The following is a 24,724-nucleotide window of genomic DNA, read 5'->3' on the forward strand; positions in this document are numbered from 1 at the left end:
AAATGTCTTATCAGAGCAACACGTACATGCTTTAGATTTCAAATTTTCGTCTATGAATTTGATGGTAGTCTATCTTTAAATACATTTAAGCATCAGGGTTCAATGTATTTGGTTGTTTTTCACAGTTATAATCTTTTGATATGCCGACAAATTTTTAATGCGGTGGCCGTGATACTATTTGACCTTTTTGTGAAGTGCACAAAATTGCGTAAATGCACAACGGTTGTGAATGTATTCTAAACGATTGTTTTTGAAATAGTTCAAACCAGCTCCTTTTACGGAGAAGAAACAGTCATATAATAATTCTTTCAAGACTAATTTGACATATGAACTACACGTTAAGGTTTCTGTGACTTTTCATTCAGCATGGTGATTTACAGAAACGTTATTAACATTTGCCTTTATTCATCAAGTTATATTTAAGTATAACAAGCATGGGATAGAAGACACTAATATTCATCGATATTGATTCCGAGTCTTACATTGGTGTTGATAGAAGAGGACTGAAATGATTGGCCAATCTGGAGTCGCCGTAAACAGTACTGGTGGAATTATAGCATTGACCAGAACTAGGTGTAAACAGATAATGGCTGTTCTACATGTAGAGTTTACCTGTGACACTGTGATAGAGTCAGCAATCACACCATACAAGGTCACCTTTATATCCACTTTAAACTTCATATTCCATTAACAAATGTTGGTGAAAAAGGCAATATGCACGTGTACAAAACCTAATATTTGCTGAAATCAAGCTCATCAGACCGTAGTAAAGGTTTATGGTATCATGTGTATGCATTTATATAGCTTATCAGACATGATTTTTAGGTCAAACGAGGTCGATTGTCTACTTTATGAATCTGATTGGCTGAGCAGTGCAACTACATACAAGCAAACAAGCCCGCTCACGACGACTGTGAAGAAGTCCCCCCTCGACGACACAGCGCCACCTACGTTACTGTTCAACAAAGTCTTGACGATTTCCAAAGACCCGTTATTAGGAGCTGGTTCCAACTGTAAAATCTGGCACAGCAGAGGATAGATGTCTACTGAATTGAATGGTTCGCTGATATAACCAGTTTTGAAATCTGGTCCAGTTGCTACAAATATATTCTTCATCGTCATGTCCTGGTTGTCAAAGCCATGGCCTCCTACCTGACCATTTGGTACCCATTTCTGAAAACAGAAAATATGCAATAATATTAATGTTGTGTCAGATTGATATGACAAATTATTGTTCGTGGAAGTTTTCATCTGTACGATAAAATATTTTGAATGAAAACAAATGTGCCATCCCTGATCAACACAATGTGTGTGATTTTACACTTGATTTGGCTAGGGCATTTCATGAATGAAAAACTCAACTATTCAGTCGGTTTACTTTTTTGCGGCAGTTTCCCAATCCCCGGTTCTCGTATTAGTTCTTGTTGACTTTGACTATGTACAAGGTTTAAGTGTTTTGTTCTCCTTGACACTTGTATCAAATAAATCAATTTGTTCAGACATAGAGCTGATATGCAACAGGTCCCTTTCAAGTAGCATGCGCCTATGGGGACTAACTTTCGGACTTCATTTTTTACATGCAGTAAATTGCTGGTATATGCTTGTGGACTAAGTTGAAGTTCATGTACAAAATTAAATTTCGCCGTCATTTTTTTCTGGAAATCGAAAACATTTGGATGCGGCCATTTTCAATTTCATAAATCGGTAAATTTTGTAATATGTTTCAGAATCGATATTGAAAAAAGTTGCATGGTGACCCCTGATTTTTACTGTAAAATTTGAAAGAAAATGGTCGAAAAGTTACTCGTTGTAGTAACAATATAGTCCTTTTCACGGCGTATGCTACATCACAGAGTACCATAGACAGTGTATGTTACTCTGTGCTACATGTACCATTGACTGTTAAACGTCGGCAAAGAGTACAAATTTTAATTGACACCAAACTAGTAAGTTACCGTGGCTATTTCCCATGGCCTGTCTGATATCGCAAATATTGGTAGAATGCGATAATGATCTCGATAGTTGAACCTGTCTGGGATATCCTCCTTCATATACACCGACATATTAGGATGTGCATCCCTCAAATTATCAAAGACTGCATCTAATCTTCCCTCTTTTGGTTGAATCATTGCAACTGGTCCATAGTCAGCAATCACGTGGTACACATCATTTGGGTCGATGTAATCATAAAGTTCGATCTTCATATCGTCAAAGATTTCTGACATTCCGTGGTCGCTGACAACGATGATGTTCATTACGTCAGTCAAACCATTTTCATCCATCATTTCCATGAGATAACCGAGTGCATCGTCGCATTGTCTCACCATATCACGCTTTTCATCAGAATCAATGCCATTGTAATGTCCAACGTTGTCAGGTTGGTTGAAGTACAAAGTTATGACATCGATGTCTTCTTCCAAAAACCAACTTATTACGGTATCAATGCGTTCATTGCATGGAACAGTGGGGTCATTGTTTCCGATGTAAACGTTTGGATGGAGTCCCTGAATGTGTGACAATAGTTGGAAAAAACGAAGCAAGTGACAACGATTTACTGAACAAAGTCAATGTACCCATCTCTTTTCTGTTTGATTCTCAGCGCTGTGGTAATTGCAGGAATATTATCAATTGCTATGATGAAGATAAAACTGTGACAACGAAAATAGGTGTGTGTGTGTCATTAATGGGACAAAGTCGGCCATTTTTTATGAATTTCGTTTGATACGAGATACTACATATTTTGTAAACATTTTAACAGCAAATCCATCTGATATAGCAAAAATATGTTGCAATGTTATTCGATTTTACATATTTTACTTTCATTCAGCGGATACATGATGTAATTCCTCTCGATTAATCTACTCCGACAGTAAAATTAATGTCTCCGTATTCAAATTTATCTGTACAAGTATTCGACACATTTGCTACATCAATTTTTGGAAAGTATGACCGGGCAAACTTGATGCAGTCACATGATTAAATGGCTCTAGTGTGTACATATAACCATTTTTCTTGGACACCAAAATTTGAGCCGTACAACCGTAATCTGCTTTTCAGTTACTTGAAGAATGCTAAAACGAACACCAAAGTACCCAACATCAGGTGCAGCATTGCCTTTATCCTGTATATTTGACAGTTATGAAAAGGTACTTACCATAATTTCAACCTCCCCACCGAAGTAGAAATAACTACCACTTGTCTTCCCCTGAAATCTGGCTGTCTGCCATATTGGTTCTGCACCCATGTCCCACCATTTTGATTGGTTTGTCGTTTCTGGTGTAATTGTTTCGTTGAAAACTGGGTCATACATAATGTTGTGTACCACTCCATGACTTTCAGGCCACAGACCTGTACAGATGAAGACATTAATACAGTCGTGATATCAACAAAGGGCTCTAAAATGCCAAGCATATACTAGTGTTATATGGGCTGAGGTAGACTGCGATAGAAACGAGAAATATTTATCTAAGAAACAGATCACTGTTCCAAAGATATTCATCAGCTTGGCAGATTAAATGTCGGCATGAAGTTTCTGTAACCCAAGCAGTCAATGTTTTTCAGCGTATTGAGCTTTCGGTCTGTCATGGACGACGCGACGATCTTCATCCGGATGATAAAAAGAAATTAATTATTTATAGTTGACCACTAGATGGCGCTGTGATCAACTAATTGTAAATATGGGGTATTTCAAGACCTCCATCTCTTTGTATTTGTGGATTGTGACGCCTAATGTTAATGACTTCTCGGATCTTCCTCACTCTTTCCTAACTCCGGAATGAAACGTAATGAACTGATTCTAGAAAAAGAATTCTTAACTGTGATTTGGTCTGTTGAAACCACAAATGAAGTAGACGCCAGCAAAAAAGGGGCCAGTGGTAAGCGAAGCCCTATCTCCGTTCCCAGTTTCAGATAAATCGGGATGCAAAATTGTAATCGAGAAGAACCATATGAAAATGCAACACTTTTGAACAATCGATTAGCTTTCTCACTATTTGTGAATATCATATTTCCGCCTTTTGTAGAGGTCGTGTGAACATAGATTTGATCAAAGCATTTTTTTCTTTCTTAGCTATGTAAGTACCATTTACTGTTCTACATTATCCCATGTGTACATCATTTTTAAATGCTTAAAGTTCCCTTATCATGCTTGTGTCATTGCCATTCTGAATGCTGGGCAAAGCATACTTTGATATCAGTAAGTAATAGTAGTAAATGTAACCGTTATCATCAGTTGCTGTCACCTACAGGAAATATATAAAAATCTTTCTACGTGAGCGATGTAGCAAGTACCTGTAGAATGCAAGCTTACAATTTTCTAACCTGTTGTATTTACTTATGAGAATGGTGACAACCCTAAAAACGTCGTTGAAGTGTCATGGCTGCAGAACTAAGGTTTGCCTCAATCATCACAAAATGTCTCGTAAATCGTTATTCTATTCATAAGGGGGAAGTTTACGTAAACTGCTTTCTGCATTTGATGTGAACACAGTGGATAGAGGGACTGTGATGTGAATTAAATGGAATACGTACCGGTGACGATGCTGAAGTGTGATGGTAAGGTCAGAGTTACGAACGCAGGCGTAATGTACGGTGCTGTAACTCCGGCTGCGATTGCTGCGTCGAAGTTTGGTGTGTCCACGTCTTCAAGATAGTCATAGCGAAAACCGTCAAATGAAATTAAAATAACTTTGTTACCTTCGACCTCTAAGGCTTGATGACTCAAAAATGACAACACGGCCAAAATTCACAGTGCACGCTTGTTGAACATGATTTTAAAGTTCCGTTAACCGTAAGTCAAAACTATGTCTTAACTTGTGGTAATGGCCTTAACTTCACAGTATAAATGCTGCTGAAAGAAATCGACAATATACTGATCAAAGTCCAAAGGTTGTGCTCATAAGCCCCATGTCAAGACTGTTTAAACACCGTCACATTCTCCTAAGGCAAAAGTTCAAAATTGATATGTCTTTATGGCCCCTTGCTTTTTAAAGGATCCTGTCGCTTTTTGATGATTTTTCCCACTATTTTTGATTTTCATATTGATTACAAGTTCTTGTTTTAATTCGTAAAGCATGTTGAAACACCCAGTATTTAGCTTTCCAACTCACCATCAGTGTTTGTAAAATACATTGTTATTATTCACTTTTGAATTTTAGTACGAACCAGAATTCACTAGTCAATAATAAAAATACTGTTTACACACGTACAGACTGATATCTCGACATATACTTCGGGAGTAGAACAATAAACTTTAGTTGACATTAAAAACAAAAATGTTTGTGGGCTAATGTGCAGCACCTCCGAAACTGCAGATGATTGACAAAAGCTTAGCAAGTCACAAGGAATGGACATACTAAATATGAAAGCTGCTAGATGAATGGTGTCAGAAAACGTGTTATTATTACAAAAAAATTATATAAAAACATTAAAAGCAAATTACATACCAGTTCTATCATATCAGGATAAAGTCAATGCTATGGCCCAACAAAAGGAAAATGAAAGTCGTACTATTGGAGAAGGTGATATGCTTTTACAAAAAACGAAAATTTCAATATGAAAATTCAATCACCCTGATCATTGTTTTAATTTTTGTTGGTCAACTGCAAATTCAGGTTCTTCTTTCCAAACAATGCCCCATTTGTAGTTAAAAAAACACTTTGGGATCCCCTAACTCAAAATGTAAGACAGGAACCCATCTTTTTGTTTATTTTTGTTGATATAATTAATCACAGCGCGACATATGTACAAGTCAGAAAAATGACAATATTCGCTGAAGGGTTTCGGACTTTTCCTCACTGAAAACAAAAACATTGCAGAAGAAGCTTAAGGCCAGATTGCAGTGAAAAATGTTTGGGGTAGGGGTACTATGGGACTCCTGACTCAAAATGTAGGACGGTCACCCCTCTATTTCTGTTTATTTTCGTTTACAAAATTATTAGAGCACAATACATGCCAAAGTCAGAATGGTGACAATATTCCCAGACAAGTGTTGGGCAAGCTGTTTGCTGAAATCATCTAAAATGACAAAAAGTGCCAGTTTGTAATTGAAAAAGCATGGGTAGGGGCACTTAGGGACCCCTGGAACCCCTTCCCCTTTTCTGTTTATTTTGGTAGATACAATTGATCAGAGCACAATATGTAAAAATTAGTAAAGTGACAATATTTCAAAATTTGAATAGACCCCTCCTTAATTATAAGTGCGAATGAGGAGCCATTCATATATGAGACCCTTGAACACGTCTTATTTGAATATAAATATGGAAAAGAAATTTGGCAGAAATGTATTTCTAGTTTTGGTCGAAAAACGCGCTATCGAATATCACGACAACGCCAATATCAAAAGACCGACAGTAGCAGCCTGAGAAACTGAAAACAACAATAATGCTGCAACATCAGATATTATCCATTGTATCATTTCCCTTGTGAAATACACAATTTCGAATATAAGAACCTCAGTTTGCCCTGATTGGATTAAGGTTACCATTCAATCCTATCTTTTGCAACCCACAGGTTATCCATCTGCATGGATGAATACATTGTACAAAGTCGATGACATTTAATATGACCAAGTTTTCAAACCTGTTAGACTTGAAAGCATAGGATGCGCGCGTCATGAATGCTTTCCAAAAACTATATTAATTTATTGCTTTTCTTCTTCTTTTCTTCAAGCTAAATGTATATTTTTTCAGAACAGTGCCTTGTATTTTTAATCGTTTTCTGCACATATTCAGTTATGAAGATTTTTTTTAAAAGATAAATTTATTTCAACATAGTCACAAACAAAACAAATCTACATTTGTGAATGCATTAAAATTACAATGCGTCTTGTTTGAAAAAACCCCAAATAATTAGCTGTTTGATTACAAAGATCATCATATGAATGCATTCAGGATGCATTCTTCTCCTTCAAGTCTTACAAGGCTTGAAAACTTTGTGATTAAATATTCAGTTTTGTTCATCATCTAGTCATAGACCTGCGCCCCCGCTCGGCCGTCCGCTACTTTTGGCTGGTCCCCGCCTCAGTGACAAGCACACTTCGTGCTGCGTCTAGTCAAGTCACGTGAGACGCAGTGATCAGCGAATCTGCTACTTCTGTATGTACTTTTGCATTCATATGATTTTGTTTGTTACGTATGACAGTTTACCCGCGATGTTTGTTCGTGATTTCTTTGCAACTCGGGAACACATGCGCAGCACACATTTTGTGACCGAATAAACCGATCTCGGCTTTTATCCTGTTGAAGGTTGTCTGACTGCCTATTTCCGTCTGACTCATTGACTAAGGAACCACATTAAGGAACAATGCCAAAAAATAAAGGTAAGATGTCTATCCTCTACTTATCGATGCCAGATATCAGATTGATCGTAATACTATGCTCAGAACGAGATTTCGGGAGTAGTCGAGCTGACATGGCACGCCATATTGAAATGAACAAGCATGAAGGTGTACATACATATACATTTCATTTCAAACAGACTGTGCTTGAGTCTCAATTTTTAAGTACAACAGGATATTCGTTTTTTCTGTTTTACCATCTTCCAGTTTCTTTGCGAAAAAACTACTGTTGGCCCGCTAATATCAGCAGCTTTTCAGTGATCGGCTGGAATGTAATAATGTCATTTTGCCACAGCGAATGTGATCGCTGTAAACATGGGCAGTAGACGAAGCCCTTCAAGTTTTACAGTCTATTCTCTAAACGCCGTGATTTTCATAGACAGACTACAGTTGATACATCGCTTTTTCCGGGTGCGCTACAAGTGCCAATTCTTCTGTAAAATGTACTCCTGACATAGACTTTTGTACGTCAATGTAATGACATGTATGATGTTTGTTGGAGAAGTCTGGAAGAAGTCATTGTCCCACTCACATTGCGTCGGTCAGGGTTACAGGAAAACACTGCGTCATTGACTCATTGCGCAATTCTTACTTTTTTTGCGGTGACCGTCTTTAACACACAATGTAAATTCATGTATGTCGTGAGATTTTTGCAAGAAGAGGAGTGTTTCAAGCAAAAACTAGGAAAAGTGCTTTGATTGCAAGTTTTATAAAATAACAGAAGCCATGATCAGTATCTGCATTTAACCATACAGCAGTTCCAATATTTAGATTTCAACATTTGTTCATATTTAGTGGTAGCCATACACATAGACATTTACATAGCTCGTGCAGTTACGTGTCTTTAGCTAAAGTATCTCAGGATACCTAAAGTATCTCAGTATTTTTGTAAATGAGTAATAAGCTGGCCTGGGTAAAATGTTTACTAGACTTTCCGAGTCATTGTAATATACTTTGTACCAATGAAATTGTAGTCATTTCAGAATACATAAAAAAGGTCATCAGAGCTCTGAGTTCATTATATTTATACTGTATGTTGCCCAATCTCAGCCTGGCTATCTTCTACACATATGTAGCCAACTGACACTATTTTTTCAGCTGAATTGTACATAAGAACATAAAAATGTTGAATGTACATTGAACAAAAACAGCTGTGATACTACTATTTATTAGTAATAATCACCAATTTTGAAAGCGGGAGATGTTTACTTGCTACTGCACCCCTAGCACGACCCCCAGGGTCTCTGACTAACAGACGAGCGAGGTGATGTTTGTGCCTAGCGGACGTGCGCAATACTGAAAGAGTTTATTTCCGAAAAAATAAGCATGAAACGGCAATAAAATGACGCAGCCCCTGGTGCAAACAAAGCCGGTGACCTCAATTTCTTTCTGCAGTAACCCTTGAGCACCTTCCCCTGTCTACATGCATGTAGAAATTATCAAAGTCTAACACGTATAAGTACGGCTAAAACTGCCCTGAAAATAGGTGGTTTCTGCCAAAATGCCTGGCAGGATAACGTGCAGGAGAGCCAATCTTTTGCAGGCACATATTATGGGGCCGTTTTCTACTGACTTGGCAGGATAACGGACAAGGGCGCTTGGCAGGAAAAGGGTTAAACTTCATGTATTTTACATGTAGCATCATAGGTGAGACATAAACCATTGATCCCCAGTGGAGAATGAAGTGGGATGAAATAGCAGAACTTGACAAAGCACTGTACCACACCCAATATTTTATATTTATGTATTTTATATATAAATGTAAAATAACACTCTGTTTGTACAAGTAGATTCAGTATATCTAATTACAGCTTCGCTCCTGGGATGAAGAAATCAATGATGTGCCTCAGTTGTTTGTATTAATTATGATATTAAGATGTAATGTCATTGATGTCTTGCAGGAAAGGGAGGAAAAAATAGGAGAAGGGGAAAGAATGAAAATGAATCTGAAAAAAGAGAATTAGTATTCAAAGAAGATGGGCAAGGTAGGTGAACTCTCTATCCATATCAGTTAGCACACTGGCACAATATCCATTTCATGTACACCAACAATTTTGGTATTTTTACTACTGATCTGTGTTTACATGTATTATTTAAGAGTATTTCTGTCAAGGGCAATTATGAATCAAGATTAGACTTCAAACAATGGAAAAAAAACAGATCCCTGACTTTCATCAGAACAGAAAAATTTAAGTCTTAAAAATTGTAAAAATTTCAATGTAATTTTTTGTTACAATTAAATCACAGAACCAGATGAAATTTCAGGTGTGAAAAGGGAAAGTATTTCCACTGTTTTGCTTTTGAGTATGTTTCACTAATAATGCACTATGTACAGAATAATTTACATGTAGGACCTTTATTGTTTCTAAAAAATGTGGAGGAGATCCATGGCTTTACAATAAAATATCAGATTTGAACATTCTTAACAAGAATATTTACTTTCAGATTTGTCAAACTTTGAAAGAGTTCACAAATACTTGCAGGATCTAAGTCATCCTTTTCCTCTCCTTCATCAAAATAAATGTAAACTTTTTTGTGTGTATGGAATTTTGTAATGTCATTACATGACTGTTTAACCTACATTTATTTTGTAATATCATTACATGACTGATTAACCTACATTTATTTTGTAATGTCATTACATGACTGTTTAACCTACATTTATTTTGTAATGTCATTACATGACTGTTTAAACTACATTTATTTCTTCCTTTTCACTTGTTTGTCAACTTATTTGTGAAGTTTTCTTTCTTTTGCATATGCATGTATACACAATTGACACTTCAGTACTATACATGCAAGCGTCAGTGATTCTTCATTGATAACACTGGGTCGCTTACTCAACTCTCTGTGTTGTACATATCTATTGGCAAGAAGGGATCAAGACAACAAATATTAAATTCTGTCTAATGCTATTATATGATGATTATCTTCCACAGAGTATGCACAAGTTGTCAAGATGTTGGGAAATGGTCGATTGGAAGCATCATGTTTTGATGGTGTCAAACGTCTGTGTCACATTAGAGGAAAACTCCGGAAAAAAGTAAGCACTCACCTGTAGAGTATACGACCCAAGTATAAGCCCTTGCATGTTTATAAACCCCTTTTCTACTTTGTAGAGATCTTCTAGAATTCTTTACCTTGTGAAGTGCAAATTCAGAAGCAGATAATTAACTATAGTGTTACAAGAGTGATTGAGTATGTGAGCTTTGATGGAAAGGCCAGTACTATGATGTAAGAAGGGTTTTTGCTTAGTTTTGTGCGAAGGTCAGTCAATTCAAGTATGGTAACTGATATCGTGTGTTAGAATAAGTGGAGAGACATGCTAGAGAGAACATTGGTGTTGAGGGGTATGTAAACTTCATACACATGTAATGCATTGCAAGAGAAGGTGATTTGATTCTACAGTAGGTGAAAGAATTCAACAAAAAGTGTGAAAGTGGTGATACAGTTGTCAGTAGGTTTTCATAGCTGGGGGGTATGGCAAGGAAAAACCCTTCTGACCTCTTTGATTTAACATGACCAGATAGTTATCTGATATTTGTTTGTTGAAAGGTTTGGATCAACCAGTCAGATATCATCCTGGTTGGACTAAGAGACTTTCAAGACCAGAAAGCAGATGTCATTCTAAAATATACACCAGATGAAGCACGTAATCTTAAACTGTACGGAGAACTTCCGGAGAATGCAAAGATAAATGAAACAGTGGGTCCGGATCAAGAGGGAGAAGATGACAACATCACATTTGACTTTGACGCTGATGCGGATGTAGATGATATAGATGATGTAAGTTGTAAAATCTTTGTATTGCTTTTCTTCTAACACATGACATGCTGTACAGTCATTCATTGTTACTCACTGACTCATGACATGCTTCAATAGTTGTCTCCATTATAAATTGTTCCTTATACTCCAGCTTTGCTTTATACATTGTAATAATACAAAAATCCAAGTGCACAGATAGGGCAATATACGATAGTTAATGGGTTACACAATCTGTGACAACTGGCTTTGTATGTAGATAGGTCCCAATACCCTCAAAGTGTGAGAAAACAGTGGCAGTTGGTTAACACAGCAGCCTGTTGATATACACGCCCTGCTTGGTTCTCAGAAATGATGTACAATACTGAAGCTAGTGAAAGAAAGCAGTTTATACATCCATATTATTTCCAGGATAGTTTCACAAAAATTGATGATTCCATAATGCAAACCATGCCATCTAGCAAAATCCAACAATGTAATAGATTTGCCAGATAGCAAAATATGCAGTGTAACAGATTTACTAAATGCACCAGCAAGGAAAATATACAAATGGAATTTGCACACCATCCCATCTTACAAAATACACAATTAGCCAATTTATAAACCATTCATAGTTACGACATTGGTGCCATTTCATTCATCACAAGCTGCAGTTCTACCTGTCAATGATAACATATATTTTTCCAAGAGTCACTGTAAAATGACAGTTTCAATACTTGTAGAGATTGTATGTAATTGATCTGTCAGACTTACCATGTATTCATTTTGATTGTTTCAGATATAATCACAATGGTAACAGTCAAACAGGGCATCTTTTGGAATGAACAGTGAGGAAGAAGTTCAGAAACTGGGCAATTTAGAAACACATGCACTGCTTATCAAGCAACAGTTCAACATATATCTGTGAGCAGATTACTTCTATCAAAGTATTTATATGTCTATGAATGCCAATGCTCGTCATATCAGTGGTCAAAAATTGCCCCAGCAAACACAAAGCATTTATTTGAAGGAATTCTTTGAAAGTGTATTGGTTGATTATACTGTACAGTATACATGCCAGTGAGTACCTGTCTGAATTCATTACACTGTATGACCCTCAAAGTCTATGGCTGTTTTAGTCCATGAAGTATCAGCATCAATGTAGTCTGTGAATCATGTTCCAGAGTGGGCAATTTTTGATCATTGATACATCTGGAGCATGTAAAACAACAATGAAGCTTATTCTACATGATATCAAAATTGATATGTTACTGAACACAATATTAATGTTTAATATGACAAGTGAATATTGGTAGATACTGTATTTGCTTTTTCATTATTCATATTTTGTAATTTGAATGCCATGTCTCTACTTAAGAACATGCCTGTACTGCTATGTTCATTTGAGCCATGGTAGAAACAAGTATAAGATTCAAGTTGTTTTCCTTTCTTTTAGAGAACTGCATGTTTTTGTTGTAGGTGTGATTTATTTATAAATTACCCTGTAATATTCCATCAATAACAATATATGAAATCCTATTGTTAAATACATGTACCTTTACAAAAGCAAGTGAATGGTGCTACCGGTAATATCGTTCCAATATTATTTGAAGTCATATAATTACTGATATGAAAATGAACTTACATTATAATTACAAATTGATGCAACCACTGTATCACCTCATAAGTATCAGTATATTCTGTAGATGTAGATAATATCTTGCTCTTGATCCGTGGCTTTTATGTAGATAGTTGGTGTCTCATACTTCTAGTTTGACTTTGATATTGTGCCATGAAAGACTGTCATATTTTTGCCCAAATTAATTGGTGAGATAATGACAATGAATCTTTCGATTCAAATTTAGCAGCAAAATGGTACAGAACATTCAGTAAATATAGTTATCTGTGATTTTCCTTGTTCGTGCATTTTCTTTTGTTGATCAATTTCGCTAAGAAATTTTTATCATTTCCACACTTATCTTTTCAATATAATCATGCATGTTTTTAAGCATTTTGATATATCCATAAATGTTTGAAGTGTTTTCAGACTGAAGCAAACAACAAACCATGAATGATACATCATGGTTCCTTATGTCACAAAGGGAATATTGACCCATGTCTCATACGCTGAATGAATTCAACCTTCTCATGTCTCTGTATTATTTTCATAGCCATGTCTATTATTCCATTCTTGATGAATTTACAGATACAATAAACATGGTCAACTCCTAAAGCTGGCAATAGCTGTATTAAGTCATTAAGATGTCATGAACTATTTTTAAAAACTTTTGTTGACATTCTGTTAGAGTTGGTAATCCCTTTCTCAACAATGGTCTAGCCCAAAGCCATTGTTATCAACGGTGAGTTTGGACCTGTTTACAGTAAATAGCGGTGAACAGATGACTCAAACGTGTTACCACAAAAAGTAGCTCAATCTTAACCTTTTCATTCTGAACTCCATGTAGTGGTTTAACTTTGCGTAAGAAATCAATAGCTTGGCTAATTGAGTTACTGTTGAAGGGATTAGTGTTTAAAGTTGCCAAAAGATGAAAAGTGATGATCATGTTGAAATGTTAGAAATATTGTATTTGTTGGATATATGATAGATGCATTACAGTTATCAGTGTGTAAGGTGATGATGTTCACATCGCTGCACACTTTTTCATATGCTCTTGATGAAATATTTGTTCATATAGTAAGTGCACATATACATCAAATGGAAGTAGTCTGATCACAGTATGGAAATAGCCCAAACAACACCGCAGATTTTTCTGTAAATATTAAGACACACAGACAGAAAGACCCAAATAAAAATAAATTCAAATAATATCTGGAAAAAAGGTATTTTTTGTACAGTTTTTGGTTTGAAAAAAAAAAAAACTAAAATAAAGATTACTAAAAAATCCAAAAGTATAATTTGAAAGGAATTTTTGCAAACTATGAGTGATTAAATATGAACAATTCTGTAGGAGATTGCTTTTGTGTAGTCAAGTTTGTCTTGTACATGATAAAAATGTATTGATAATGGTAAATGAAACCATTACCTCCTTAGTTGCCACACTTCCACCACTATATTGAGGCATGTATCTTGTCATACTTAGTTTCTGTAATTTATTGTAGTATGGTAATAAAACTGAGCAAGTTGTATTAACTTGATATTCGGAGTGTGTTTGATCTATTTACACTTACCAAAACACAAATTACTTGCGTTCAAGGGACAAAAGGTGTAATGTTTGATAATGTAAGGTTATTCACAAAATACCAGAATTTATGTCTTAGAACATGGCGCAGTGAAGGTATTGTCTAAGACTCAAAAATACCATAACATATAATTACGAGAACATGAATCCAGGTATTTTATGAATAACATGATTATGCACCTTTTTAGTACAAGAAGTATAGCATTTTGAGGATATCTGTCATGCACTACGTTGCACAGTTGTGAGCAGATTGGAAATGTTCAGTGCATCCACTGAGCACACAATATAAAAACTTCAAGTTGTGCAGTGCACATGGTAGAAATTGTACTTCAGCTGCACAATGTCACTTAAATTTGCAGGTTTTGGACTGACCAGTATTCACTGCGTCATGTACTGAGTGGTTTAGATGTATATTTTTCGTTAAAAAATATAAATTGTTCTCTTGTTGTTCCCTGTGCTGACATAAAGGTATCATGAGGTCACAGGTCAATAGCATCAAATAACACTGATAGTTATTTTACCTTGTGTCAAACTTATTGGCCTGCCCACCCTCTGATACTGAAAATTACTGTAAAATTAAACTCCATAGATTACAGATGCAGGTTTATAATTAAGCAATAAAGCACACTCAGCGATGGTATAGCATGAGATCTTGACCAGTTCACGACATATATGCACGAGCTATAGCGAGTGCGTATATGAAGTGAAATGGTCAAAATCGAGTGGTATACCGTTGCTGGGTGTGATTTATTGCTATTATATCATACCAGTATATTGAAATTCTAGCGTGTAACGTCAAAAACCGGATTTTTGCTCAAGCTGAGAGCTCGCGCGTATGCCAGCCGTGGTATATCGCCGATATACCACGGTTCTTTTCGCGTCTCGACCAATCAGATCGCTGCATTTGCGCCATCAATATACTGGTATGATATAATATTCATTATATGTCCTGAAAACGTATAATGCATATTTTTCCCTCCCCATCACAAAGGTATGTTGAAATAAAATCAGTAAATAAATCAGTATATAATGTTTATTGTCCGAGTGAAGCCCTTCATTCCTATTATTGTACTGACAAACTGAAGGAAATTCCCATCAAAAATGAAACTTTGGTGTGCCACAGACTGGTTTGCCCCGGAACATTGACAAGCAAATGTGAAGAAGTACAGAATAACTACAGACCTGTCTGCTTTTTGTGTATGTGTCAATGATACTGGTCATACTCATTCAAGTAAGTAGCCAATGAGACACCTCAGTGTTCTCAGATTAACTCTCCTTTTGAAATGAATAACAAAACTATTTGGCTGCATGGTCAAGATATGGTGTCTTTGGAGAAAGAGCTTTGCTTACTTCAGTACACAGCCCTAGCACAGTAGATCACTGACATCTGTGCATGCAATATCTGCTACTTCAGTAGAGACAGTGATGAAAATCCAGACTTGTTTTTTATTAACCTATCAGTGCAACACGTAGAACATGATGTCTTTGTAAGAGATTATATATGCTTAAGGACATCTTGTGCAAGTGGATTGGAATATTTGTTTTATAGTTATTCATAGCATTAAAAATATCCCATTACCAAGTATCGATGGTCCGTCACATGGCCAAAACAGACCAATGGAAGTACTTCAAATTGTTGATGCGCAGGGCATGGTAATCCATTGAACAACATTGGACATCATTTGCATGGAGCGTGCATTACATGTTCATGAGGACAATGCCCCGGAAAATGACACTTACAAAGTCACCATCATTTCAAAAAATTTGAATGAACCTTATCTCTTGGAATTTATAAAGCAAATTTGAAAACTATGTGACAAGCGATTTGAAAGAAAAATTTCAAAGAAAAATTTAAGGGGCATAAAATAGTCTAAATTAAACAAATATAAATTAAGGCATCCTTAAGAATATTTATACCTAGTATCAAAGCAATAAGATCAGCGGATTGTTGGAAATTTGGACACATGGGGCCAGGGAGGAAAACAAACAAACACATAAATAAATAAATAAACAATATAAACAAACATACAAACAAGCATACAAATACACAAATAATTAATAAACACTCAGACAAACAAATAGATAAACAAGTGAACATACAGTATCATAGAACGTTGAATAAATAAACATAAAAACAAACAGACAAATGTATACACACATGCATGTATATATATATATAATATATATATATATATATATATATATATATATATATATATATATATATATATATATATATATATATATATATATATATATATATATATATATATATATATATATATATATATATATATATATATATATACACAAAATGTATATATAATGTTTGTGTGAGTGTAAAAGACAACATATTGGAAAAAGATTGAAAGATTGAAATCATTGACTGAACAGCTCATGCAACATATCAACATGTGACGGCAGTACCACTACTCCCATACTTCCCCAAGGGATGTGACTCAATGGCTGCCAATGCCATGACATGGACGGTGATATTGAGTCACATCCCTTGGGGGGATATATATATATATATATATATATATATATATATATATATATATATATATATATATATATATATATATATATATATATATATATATATATATATATATATATATACATTTATATATATATATATATGAGTGTGTGTGTATACATTTGACTGTTTGTTTGTATGTTTATTCAACCTTCTATGATATTGTATGTTTGTTTGTTTGTTTATCTATTTATGTTTGTCTGTGTTTATTATTTGTTCGTGTATTTGTATGCTTGTTTGTATGTTTGTTTATATTTTGTTTGTTTGTTTGTTTATTTATTTTGTTTGTTTGTTTGTTTTCCTCACTGGCCCCTCTGTGGTTTTAATGCTGGACATCGAGCGACATGTAAATCACCCCATCCGTCAAGCTCTGCACGCTGAGTTGACCGATTTCTGTAACTTTATCGCTACACAAATAAGGGATCGTCTCTTGATCATCTCAATTCGTCCTGTCACAAACGGCCAATGTTCATCATCAAAAGACGCTTCCCCTTGAGAGCGGCATATAAAAAGAATGTTTGTACTTGAGAACGCACATAAAACTCGAGATCACGTCTATTGTTTCCTATCCCCTGCCACAGATTCAAAGCCGACTTCCTTTTTTTTTTTTTTTTTTGCAGATTCTCAATTTTTTATTCAGCGATGTTTGAAGAAACATTTCAAGAGAAAGTCAAGTCAGTGTTCTACATCGAAAAAATTAATGATATATATCTATGAACTTAGTTTTGAACAACTGAAAGTGCGCCCTCAACAACTCAAGTTATCTGTAGGGCATTGGCGGTTATACAGGCTTTAAATCAAGCGCAAGTAAACAAAAACCTGTATTCTACCCACTTTTCCTATAACGGTCAAAATTGACTCCGATTGGACTGGTGAAAGTGGTTTTGGAGAGAAAAAGTTAACAGGCTGCTTTTAAGGGCATAGTCAGTATCGCCTCTTCGGAGAGGGGGGATTCCTCATGTTGAGTGTGTCCTCATAGAATTGTGAAATGTAATCGCTAACAAATGTTCAGTTTTGGACAAAACGCTAAGCAATATATTTATTTCAAATGATATGAATAAGATATAAAAATTTTAATGACAACAATATTTATCAAAGTGATATTTACACCGTTCTTCAAATCAAAGAGGAAATGTGGTCCATTTTCATTTTACAACTTTTCTATCACTTGAATGACCTTTGGCTAAGGGTTTTAGAAGCCATCCAGTCTAATAACACACTCTTCATTCACATCAGAAGTCAATGAATTCAAACCCGTCTTGCAGGGAAATTCCTTTCCCTATTAAAATCACACTTTGATGGTAAACAATGCATATGCAAATCATTTGATCAGTTGTCATACCGTCTCGTACAAAGACACAGAAAGGTCAAAATTGAGGGACGACTGATGATGCCCTGATTACAAGGTCAAGATAAGTCGGACTGAATCTATTACTGTAAAATAAGATAACGTTTTCTTTTTACGCATCACTCCAGATAGGTAAAGAATGACCAGTCTCAGTAGGCAACAACGTAAATCTTATCGACGATTGCTATTGATCAGAGCATTTGAATAAATTTGTTGACCATCTGCTACTATTCAAGTAGTTAATAAATTATTGCTTTAGTAACGAATAATATAAAACATAATAATTCGTCAACCTTTGCGTCAACTGGTCATATCCAACATTCTAAGTATTTAACAGTTTACTCAATTTGTCTAATCACACAGGCAATGTTCATCACCCCCCCCCCCTTCCCACCTCCGAAAACGGCTTCCCTGTGGCAGTGGCATGTTTGTGAGGACGTTTGTATTTGACAACGCGGGTAAAACTTGATATCCCACCCGTACTTTCCAAAACCCCTCTTTTACCCACTTTTCCTCGAACGGTCAAAATTGACTCCGATTGAGTCAGATGCAGTTCAGATCGTCGCACTTTAAGTACGGGAAATCAGGGTCTGGGAAATTGGTCGCCCTTTAATTAGCATACCTGTCGTCCAACCGCTGCCATCGGACATTCATATACCCGTACTTTTGGTACCGAAGATTATCAGTCTTTTACCGGACAATAAGTTACCCTGGTCCCACCGCTGACATTCATAGTCACGCACTTATGTACGGAAAATTGTCAGCTCTTTATCGGATATAGCCATGCGTACCGTGCTGTGTGTTCCGGGCGTTAACGCGTAACGCCCGTTAACGTGTAACACCCGGAACACACAGCACGGTACGCAGGGCTATATCGGATACATCTGTCGCCAAATCCTACCGCCCGACTTTCTAGTTCTCGCCAAATTTAGTTGTCGGTATTGCCAACCTTTAACCGAGCACATTTGGCGCCTTATTCCCAATATACGACAACATACATCCGTAAAGTCAAGACTTGGTTTGATCACTCAGAAGTAGTATGGGCTTTTATCAGCACGGCAGTCAACTGCCTCAGGGAAGATATTAAAATCTCGCCGCCCGACTTTCTAGTCCTAGCCAAATTTAGATGTCGTATTGCAAAACTTTAATCGAGCACATTTGTCGCCTAATTCCTGATATATGACAACATACATCTGTTCTGTGAAGACGTGTTTGACCACTGTTGAGTCGAACGATACTTTCTATCAGCACCGCCGTCAACTGCCTGAGGGAGGATATTGACATCCCCTTTAGAACCGTGCCACTCCGGCACATCAATGGGCAATCCGTTATTTAATTTTTGCTGAGTCATTGAAAGGTAAATTTCATTTAAAACGAAGTGAATGTAAATTGATGTTTGGCACGTATAAATATTACCATCTGCGGCAAATGTAGACGCAGAATAAAATTTGTACATTTTTGTCTTCCTGAGCGGGGAGGTTGGTAGTACCGCAGTGGCATACTTGTCATAAGCTTACATCCGTTCTATCAAGACTTGGTTTGGTTTCGATTTGCTGTTAACATGTTTCATAACTGGAAGTTATTTCGTCATTGAGGCTGCTATTCGTATTCAGGAAAACCAATACTTAATTTAGTATTTAGCCCAGTTTGTATTCACATTTGCATTGTATTGATTATAAATAAGGTTGGCCGCAAAAGATACTGTGCTGAACGTTTTGCTCAAACATCACTTTTTCGCAAATATTCATTTAATTTCAATAAATTTGTGAACCAAAGATTAAATATTGGTTGGGTTCACCTTAGCTTGTCAAGCAGTTTTAAGTTGCGTGCTAGAGAAGTGTTAATTTTTGCAAATGTATGCAAATCATCCGATTTCCTGGCTTCTTTTTCCTCCCAATTTCAAGATTTCCAAAGAATTTAACTCCACTCTGGCTGGGTCAAATTTTCTGAAATTTTCACATTATGTTTTTTAAATGCTGTATAAAAAACGACTTTTTTGTTTGCCAATGAAGTTCTTACATTTTGAATAAGAGGCATTTTAATTTTGCTAATCATGATTTTAATAACTTTTTTGAGTGTCAGTCTTTCAACCCATGCCATTTTAGAATGAGGATAGATAATGCAAAATAAAATAGACGTTTTTTCTACATATACTCTTCTTTCAAGTGAAGTATTACATTTCAGAAAAAAGCGTTGTTTTTGACTTAATTTTTACCATTAATACCAAAATTGAGATTTTTTACCCCAAATATACACCCACTTCATCCTTTGAGTAAACTACTGCTACCATACTAAACTTTAGAGTCTCTGCTTTTTGAAATATATAGTATGAGAGGGTTTCCCTGTCATCTTTGATGAGAAATATATATATATATATATATATATATATATATATATATATATATATATATATATATATATATTATCATCTTTGATGAGAAATATATATTTTAGAATTTACATTGATCATGGAGAGAGAGAGAGAGAGAGAGAGAGAGAGAGAGAGAGAGAGAGAGAGCACCTAGAGAATGGGAAATACGCAGATATTACAGTTCTCTCTCTCTCTCCTGTTGTCGTACATACAGTATGTTATGAACTTCGTAAATCCCTAATCCCTTTACAGACAAATAAAACAATAAATAAAGCAAATAAGAAGAACGTTTTAGTACCGAGTTGTTAAGTAGTAAACACTACCCCATTCAATTGAGATGAACAAGTAACCAAGTAAAGTAAAAAAATCAATGGAATTAATGACATCTGGCTTTAGAACTTTAACAAACTATTTATTTGTCATACTAAGTTATGGATAAACATAGAGGAGAACGCGCACTGTCAAAAAATTCTCATGTAGAAAGTTCTGAGTCCCCAGATCCCCAGATTGAGGTTATGAAGCGGTCAGTTCCTTACTTTCTACCCAAACGCGTTTCTGTGCTAAAAGGCCTTTCAGACCGTGTTGAACATCTGCTTTAGACATTTAAGCGAGAAGAAGCGCAGATTGCTTTTTTATGATGTTTTTGCTAATTTTCGGCCTCAACAAAGTCAAAACAAAACTGTTTTGACCCTGTCCTGTAACATTTACTTGCTATGAATATGACTTCCCTGGTTTTTGCTCAACAATTCATAGATTGATGGAAATATAAAGCATTTCAGTGTGGACTTTAAAAACAAATTTATAGGTTTCAATCTGCTTAAGAGTGGCTCTCTTTCAAAGGAATAGACAAAGTACTGGTAATATTCTGGACATTTGCAGGAGGGGGGGGGGGGGGGATTCTTTTACCGGTCAGTTGAGTTGGCATTTGAAGCGCTTGAAGCAGTTCTTCCAATCTTACATAATGAAATTGTTTTAACAATAATGACAAAATGATAGATCACATGAAAACTAACCAGAGTTTTTGAAGGTTCTTAAATGATGGTTTGTTTTTAATGTGGACTGGTTTCATGATGAGGTAATGGGGTTGTGGGTATAAGCCCAACAATGGATTGAAAAAATTTAAAGTATGGTTTGCACTTGTTGTACACCGAATTGCATTTTACAATTTTGTTGTAGGCAAAATGAAAAAAACCCGCTCTTTTTCACCGGTTTCTTTCTTTCAATTTCTGTGGCTGAGTGAGATAGACGAAATAATAGAACACACTGAAAAGGTGGGCACAGTTGGAGATTTTAAGTTTTGCCGAAAAAGTTTGGTTTGCCTGAGATTATTTAAGAGCAACAAAAGATAGCTCTCATTTTTGATTTGGAGTATTCGTGTATACACTGTGTATACACTGTGTACATTGACACCAACAGTTGTATTTGCCTAAAAAGTCCCAGTGTGGAAAAATAGAAGCATATATACATGTATTCGTGTATACACTGTGTACATTGACACCAACAGTTGTATTTGCCTAAAAAGTCCCAGTGTGGAAAAATAGAAGCATATATACATATACTGATATCGACAGAATCAATGAATTAGAAGCACTGTAGTAGAAATGCTTTTAGTGTCTATATGACATTCCCTGTGGAAGTCTCTGTCTATAATGACTACTCTAATAATATATTCTAAGCATTATGAGTGCTTTTTTAGTTATGCATTTTTCAAATTTTGAACGTTAATCTTCAATTTAGATGTTTTGTTGGAGTACTGGACAAAAGTAAATTTTGGACCAATATCTTGAAAGAATCTATACCCATAGAACGTATAGATACTGGATGGACATTAGAACCACTGTCCATCCATAAAATCCACTGTCAGCTTCTGTTACAACACATGCTCTGCATAGCCTCCACACTCAAGAGTATACATAAAAGTGTTCAATGAGGACAATGTAATTATTGACAAGTCTATTATGCATGATTGTTGATTATGATACCATTTGACCAAGGGGCAGTGGTGCTAGTGACTCCTATGCACAAGTCCTTGCATTGCGAGGTCTGGTTATGATAAATTCCATTTCATACATGCAAGTTATATATTACCCCCTGTCATTTCATACATGTAAGTATATATTACCCCCTGTCATTTCATACATGTAAGTATATATTACCCCCTGTCATTTCATACATGTAAGTATATATTACCCCCTGTCATTTCATACATATAAGTATATATTACCCCCTGTGAATCACTGCTGCCTTGATCATTGATTGATCCTTTAATTTATTTCTATTTCTTCACTCAACTTATACCGAGAACATTCACTTCAGATCTATTTGTTAACCTTTACGTCGCTGTCTCTTTAAAAGATATAACTGTACCTTATCATGATTATTTATGACAAAGCTATGTCGTCAGTATGGTTTACAAAGAAAGGTACGAGAGTGACATAGAACAATATTCTAGGTTAAAGGTTGGAATTTGTTGACTTTCATCTGAGATACTATAGGGTATGGACTGTGCAAAATAAGTACTCAAATTACAATAACAGTACCACCAATGGAGGGACAGTGGTACATACTGGTAGCTCTCCAAATTTATTTCAACAGTTGGAAATTCAAGTGATAAAACATCTCCTAACGCCAGAGGTGATAAAATATTACTAAAAGGCGTTTATTGTTTTTTACACCAGCTAGTTACCGACTTCTCCATACATTGTCATTCTACTAGAACTTCATATTTTATGAAAGTTTATCATCAAAATTCTTGGAAACCTGGAGTAGCCTATGATTTGATATTACACTTGAGGTTGACAGTTTACAATCCCAGTATTTCACAATGTTTTTTGGAAACACTACTTTGCTGAGGTAGGTTTCATGGACTATCAATGGTTTTATTGGCCTTTGACAGGTGCTTGAGAGGGCAGGGATTGGAGAATCATTGCTTCAGATATTATTTTGATGTCGCATTCCATATTGCTAATTGAAGGCCTAATTTCAATATGTCAAAAAAAAAGTTTCAGCCTTCAATGGCATCACAGAACCTATGACATTCACATCATCTTTGATTGTAAGTGAATGAAACATGATCGAATTATATTTTAGTCAAGTATATTACACACTATCTGTATTTTGATTTCATTGTTGTAATCTTATCACAGACTCTGATGAAAATATTTGCTGAATAACATGGAAACTTGATCCACTCAGTCTCCCTACCCAGTACCTCCATCTAAGTCCCATACCCCTCTAACCAGTCTCCCTACCCAGTACCTCCGTCTAGGTCCCATACCCCTCTAACCAGTCTCTCTACCCAGTACCTCCGTCTAGGTCCAATACCCCTCTAACCAGTCTCCCTACCCAGTACCTCCATCTGGGTCCAATACCCCTCTAACCAGTCTCCCTACCCAGTACCTCCATCTAGGTCCCATACCCCTCTAACCAGTCTCCCTACCCAGTACCTCCATCTAGGTCCCATACCCCTCTAACCAGTCTCCCTACCCAGTACCTCCATCTAGGTCCCATACCCCTCAAACCAGTCTCCTTACTTGGTACCTCGATCAAGTCTACTCTCATACCTCAATTCATTTTGGTTCCCTATCTCTCCAGCCTGTCTCCTCAACCCCTCCATCTAGTCCCCAAACCCCTCTACCCAGTCTCCCTACACAATCAACCATCCCCCTACTCCTCTAACCACTCTCTCCATTCTTATCACCAAGATTCCTTGTACCGGTACTTCCTACCCATTTTCATCTTCTCCATCCAGTATTTCCATATGATCAGCTTGTTCCCTCCCCTTCAATCGATGTCATAATCTCTCCAGTCAGTGTCTGTATTGCTTCTCTTTGTATCAAAATCACTAAAGTTTTAATGGAAATGTAGCATGAAGATTCTTTCATTAGGGTTTTGAGGAACATCTCAGCTTTTTTGTTCATGAATCTCATACGAAACATTATGTCAAATATTGGTGGTATATATTTTTCAAACACAACAGCTACAAAAAATACAAGCAAACTGTGATTTTGAGTCCATTCTATACAATAAATATGACTTCTGACTTTTAGCAGCTGCATCTGTCTACTGCTAAAGCACCGTTTTACTATCTTTCCATCACTAGCACAGCAAACATAGGGCATGGATCATGGACTCAGTGAGTATATTTGAACAGATGCATGCAGGATATAAATCACTATTGGACGTTGAA

General features: G+C 36.0%; 2 protein-coding genes across 2 annotated transcripts; one reads left to right on the top strand and one right to left on the bottom strand.

Annotated features, from left to right (window-relative positions):
• Nucleotides 1–354: 354 nt before the first annotated feature.
• Nucleotides 355–4,838, bottom strand: LOC139141739 (ectonucleotide pyrophosphatase/phosphodiesterase family member 7-like). Its single transcript, XM_070711366.1, has 4 exons — nucleotides 4,531–4,838; nucleotides 3,155–3,348; nucleotides 1,956–2,504; nucleotides 355–1,173 (listed from the first exon to the last, which is right to left on the bottom strand). Exons 2-4 carry the CDS (start codon nucleotides 3,308–3,310, stop codon nucleotides 850–852), a joined length of 1,029 nt encoding a protein of 342 aa, XP_070567467.1. The 5' UTR covers nucleotides 3,311–3,348; nucleotides 4,531–4,838; the 3' UTR covers nucleotides 355–849.
• A 2,288-nt stretch (nucleotides 4,839–7,126) lies between these two features.
• LOC139141740 (eukaryotic translation initiation factor 1A, X-chromosomal-like) lies at nucleotides 7,127–14,233 on the top strand. Its single transcript, XM_070711367.1, has 5 exons — nucleotides 7,127–7,318; nucleotides 9,238–9,321; nucleotides 10,276–10,379; nucleotides 10,892–11,122; nucleotides 11,877–14,233. Exons 1-5 carry the CDS (start codon nucleotides 7,303–7,305, stop codon nucleotides 11,880–11,882), a joined length of 441 nt encoding a protein of 146 aa, XP_070567468.1. The 5' UTR covers nucleotides 7,127–7,302; the 3' UTR covers nucleotides 11,883–14,233.
• Nucleotides 14,234–24,724: the final 10,491 nt, after the last annotated feature.

The sequence above is a fragment of the Ptychodera flava genome, chromosome 10 (genome assembly GCF_041260155.1).
Source record: "Ptychodera flava strain L36383 chromosome 10, AS_Pfla_20210202, whole genome shotgun sequence".
NCBI classification, from domain to species: Eukaryota; Metazoa; Hemichordata; class Enteropneusta; family Ptychoderidae; genus Ptychodera; species Ptychodera flava.

Coding starts and splice junctions, on each gene's coding strand:
- LOC139141739 (XM_070711366.1), bottom strand. CDS start 3,310: ATGTATGACCCAGTTTTCAACGAAACAATTACACCAGAAACGACAAAC. Junction 2,505..3,154: donor GTGGGGAGGTTGAAATTATG/GTAAGTACCTTT, acceptor TCACACATTCAG/GGACTCCATCCAAACGTTTA. Junction 1,174..1,955: donor GGCCATGGGAAATAGCCACG/GTAACTTACTAG, acceptor TTCTGTTTTCAG/AAATGGGTACCAAATGGTCA.
- LOC139141740 (XM_070711367.1), top strand. Junction 9,322..10,275: donor ATTCAAAGAAGATGGGCAAG/GTAGGTGAACTC, acceptor TATCTTCCACAG/AGTATGCACAAGTTGTCAAG. Junction 10,380..10,891: donor GAGGAAAACTCCGGAAAAAA/GTAAGCACTCAC, acceptor GTTTGTTGAAAG/GTTTGGATCAACCAGTCAGA.